Source organism: Etheostoma spectabile, chromosome 18, assembly GCF_008692095.1.
Source record: "Etheostoma spectabile isolate EspeVRDwgs_2016 chromosome 18, UIUC_Espe_1.0, whole genome shotgun sequence".
Classification (NCBI taxonomy): Eukaryota; Metazoa; Chordata; class Actinopteri; order Perciformes; family Percidae; genus Etheostoma; species Etheostoma spectabile.
This window is the reverse complement of record NC_045750.1, coordinates 25308475-25312843: the sequence shown is the minus strand read 5'-3', so window position 1 is coordinate 25312843 and position 4369 is coordinate 25308475. Positions and strand designations below refer to the sequence as shown.

The window sequence follows — 4369 nt, the reverse complement described above, 5'->3', positions numbered from 1 at the left end:
GGGGGGTGACATTTAAAGATGAAGTGCGTGATTGATGAATGCATTGATTGATTATCTACTTATTTGTTCATTGCGCAACCTGTTGTGCAAATCCCTACGGAACAACCATAATTAAATGCAAATTAGGGAGACAGCAACAGACATTTCCTGCACCCGTCTCAGCAGGGGAGGAGGGTGTGGGGTGTGGGGGGGGGGGCGAGGGCTGTACTTTTGTCCTCGTAGAACAAATTTTGTGGGGATTACCGTTACCGCAACCACTCTCTTCACGTTTGGCTGAGTTTTCAGAGTTAAAAAAAAGCCCCCATCTCCACAGCGTGAATCAATATCAAGTCTTCAGCGTCATTCGAGTCTGGAAGTAGAAGGTCCTCTCCGCCTCATTGCACATCCAGAGGCCGTGCCTTTCAGAGTCAGGCCAGAAGGTGCTTGGCACACCAACATCAACACACTTGCGAACACCCTCAGCTTTTTATGCTCTCACCACACACACACACACACATTGAGTAAATATTAAAATTACCACTACACATAGCCTTGCAGGCCAGCTTGGCACTGAAGTCATCTGCCATCTTTAAGGAGAGCCTTGACAACATTTAACAATGACTCCACAGTCCATTTCTCAGCAGCTCAGATCTCTGCACCACTGGACCCCAGATGGCAATCCACAAAACTGGGCCCTTGGAAACTTGGTAAAGTTGTCCCCTGTAGAAATGGGTCGAGAAAGACACTGATTCATTGCTGCCCGATCAGCAGTATTCTTGAAAATGTTACACCCAGCAGGCTCCAATGATATCATTCCTCCCTTTGCCATTTTGAGCCATTTTAAGGCAACTTCTCTCCTGCCTACTTGTCAGGCTGTGATACATTTTATCCAGCTGTCAAAATGCAACTGTTATCAGTGGATGCCACTGGGCTTCCTTCGCCCTCCTCCTCACGTTGAAAACATGCCCCCACAGGGTAAGCATGTCACAGTGTTTTCTTTGCTTTATGATATTTTCCTCATGCTCGACTGTTATTACATTGTGAGTGTGTGTGTCACAGTTCTGGTGCTACAAAGGCTTTTGAAGCATGAAGGTACTCAGTTGGCAGGCTCTTTGCTGAGGCAAGAGTTTTATGCACACTCTCCAAGACTCAACGTCGACAATGGAGACATTACCAGTGGACCACAGAAAGCTATAATCATAAATCAGCCGGTCTCGTCTGTATTTAAAGGTTAGCCTTTGGAATTTCACTGCAGTTATGGGGTTGGAGCTCTTGTTCCCTGTGTTTGATTGGATTGGTGTTCCTTTCTGTGTGCTGTAATGGGACACCCACGGGGCTGAATATTGCATGTTCTTCCAAAATGACACTAAAAATCAGTTCTAAAAATAATCACAGCTAATGTCACTCATGCTCTGGTACATCGCCTGGTGCACCTGCAGCGCTGTGAGCTGATCTCCACTGTCTTAGTTTTATGACATGCTATATCCCCGACAAGGTCTCGGGATTCATCAAATGGATCTCTCCTTATCCCCCATCTCAGATGTGTGTCATAAGTAAGAGTAGCAGCAGAGATAAAAATCGATAGCAAGGCATAGCAAATCTTCGCTGAGGCTCTGAGGCCGATCATCCCTTCCTGTTGGCGATATGATCCTGGAAGACATCAGACTAATTCTGATGAGGCTCTGGGCCGCCTGATACTTTCATCCTTCTGTACACAAACATAAAAGGACTGGCATTATTATATCAAAAAAAAGTATGTTTGGGGGGAGCAGAGGCTAAAATAGGGAGCTGTCACAAAAATCATCGAGGTTACTGGGGATGTTTCACTCTCAAGTCTGCAGGTGACGAATTAGTTTCATGTCTAATTACACAGCATTTGTTGTTTGTTCAGACATCGACTCTCTTAGCTTCCTGCTTAGAGTTTGGACTCTCTCAGCTGTGAGCTGGCGGTGATCCTGTTTCAAATCCAACGGGAAAACCTTTCACAGCAGAATCCCCCAATTTCCTTTCTTAAGGGGGAGCTCTTGGTACTACAGTTTGATTAAGAAGATAAATAATCACAGATTTCATGCTTTGCGTTTTTTAGCTGCTCAGTGAATAATACACCCTTTTCTTTCTTTTCCTTTTCTTTTTTAGGTGCATTAACCGGACTGAAAAGCCAAATGGAGTCTCTCCTGGTTTACCTGATAGTCCTCGGTGTGGCTGTGAAGGCCCACAAAGTTCAGGTCTGCCCCAAACGCTGCGTCTGCCAAGTGCTTAACCCCAACCTGGCCACTTTGTGCGACAAAAAGGGGCTTCTCTTTGTGCCCCCGAACATCGACAGGCACACGGTGGAGATGCGTCTTGGGGATAACTTTGTAACCAGCATCAAACGCAAAGACTTTGCCAACATGACCAGGCTGGTGGACCTGACCCTCTCTCGGAACACTATTGGCTCCATCGCGCCTCACGCTTTCAAAGACCTGGAGAACTTACGAGCCCTTCACCTCGATAGCAACCGGCTGTCCCGCATCCTCAACGACACCTTCAGCGGCATGTCCAAGCTGCACCACCTCATCCTCAACAACAACCAGCTCACCCACATCCAGATTGGGGCCTTTAATGACCTGACAGCACTGGAGGAGCTGGATTTATCCTACAACAACTTGGAAAGTGCGCCATGGGTGGCCATTCAAAGGATGCCCAGTCTCCACACTCTGAATTTGGACCACAACATGCTAAGCTACATCCCAGAGGGCACATTCTCTGGGCTGCAGAAGCTCAAGAGGCTGGACGTAACGTCCAACAAGCTCCAGAAGCTTCCTCCTGACCCTATTTTCCAAAGAGCAGGGGTCCTGGCCACCTCTGGGATCATGGGGCCCATGTCGTTCGCGTTGAGCTTCGGAGGGAACCCGCTGAGGTGTAACTGTGAGCTGCTCTGGCTGCGGAGGTTGCGGAGGGAGGATGATCTAGAAACCTGTGCCTCACCGCAACACCTCGCCGGACGCTATTTCTGGACTGTGTCAGAGGAAGAGTTCCTGTGCGAGCCTCCTCTCATCACCAGGCACTCTCAGGTATGGCCTCCAAATTGAGCAGTGCCCTGCACGACACAACACTCGCTACAGTTACACACTCTGAGAGGACATTGGTTTCTGCCTTTGTTAATCCTAGGTGGCATTTTGTGCTTTCTTTGGCTGTCACACCAAATATTAACTTTGCGAGCCAGAAGAGTCTAACAAGACTTGTGCGTCTCATCCAGGCCTCCCAGCTAACTGAATGTTAAACCTACTTAAAAAAATATAATCAAACTGTGGCCTGTGGAGAGTTTTTAGAGAAGTTCTTTAGCAGGATTTCCAGTTACCGTTTTAATAAAGCTGTTTGCAGGTTTATGATGGCTTCGCGGTGAAGTCCTTTTACACAGGGAAAGCTCACAGCGATTTAGCCCTTAATTCATGCATCCAAACAACGTTATCTGATCAAATCCTCGCCAAACAACTACAGCTATATCATCTCATTTACATTCTTCAGACTTCTTTTGCATAATTGCAGAAGAAAATTATGGACTCCATCATATACACTGCAATGTACTGTCACGCTGATTATCTTGCCTTCATAAGAATGCAAATCCCATATCTAGATTGATCAATTATTGAAAAGGAATAGGAAGCTTTTTAAAACACAATATGAGCAATAAGGGCCTTCATTATAATATAATATACAAGCCAAACTTTCAGCACAAAGCATAACTGTTAATAATAAGTGTAATCAGTACTTTTTAAATTTTTAGATTGAGTGCATTATCTAATCAGTGCGTGTCTGTATTTAACATATGAATATGAGGTCCCCCCACTAACCGCCTTCCCTCCCTCTACCTCAGGAGCTGCGAGCTTTGGAGGGTCAGAGTGTGACCCTGCGCTGTAAGGCCAGGGGTGACCCTGACCCTATTATCCACTGGATCGCCCCTGACGGACGCCTTATGTCCAATTCCTCCAGGGCCGCGGTCCACACAGACGGCACGCTGGACATCCTCATCAGCACTGTCAAGGACTCGGGTCTGTTTACACCCCGGGAGCTGGGCTTGTCTTGTTGACTGAACAAAATTAGTTGTTTGCTGGTATACACAGAAGACTATAGGACTGAAGTATTTGTCTAACATCAGGTGATAATGTTTAGAGTGTGAAGGAGTGTTGGCTTCCAAACTGATTAAAGTCACATTGGAAGGACATTTCTTCTTCACTTTGTTGGCTAAGCAATATGCATCTATTTTCAAAAATATGCCTTCTCACACATTTATGTTTTAGAGGTTAAATCATCAAAAATGCCAACATTTTGTTTTTTTAAAGATTATTTTTGGGGCATTTTCAGCCTTTATTTTTGACAGGACAGCTTTCTGGGGAGGAGGGGTGGTGTG

General features: G+C 46.0%; 1 protein-coding gene across 3 annotated transcripts in view; it reads left to right on the top strand.

Moving 5' to 3' along the window:
- lrfn5b (leucine rich repeat and fibronectin type III domain containing 5b) overlaps positions 1–4369 on the top strand; it is a 16996-nt gene that overhangs the window by 6759 nt on the left and 5868 nt on the right. For all 3 annotated transcript variants that reach the window (XM_032543757.1, XM_032543759.1, XM_032543758.1), the window contains 2 exons: positions 2116–3032; positions 3836–4010. In XM_032543757.1, the coding sequence (XP_032399648.1) occupies positions 2116–3032; positions 3836–4010 (1092 nt within the window). The remainder of the gene's footprint in view (positions 1–2115; positions 3033–3835; positions 4011–4369) is intronic.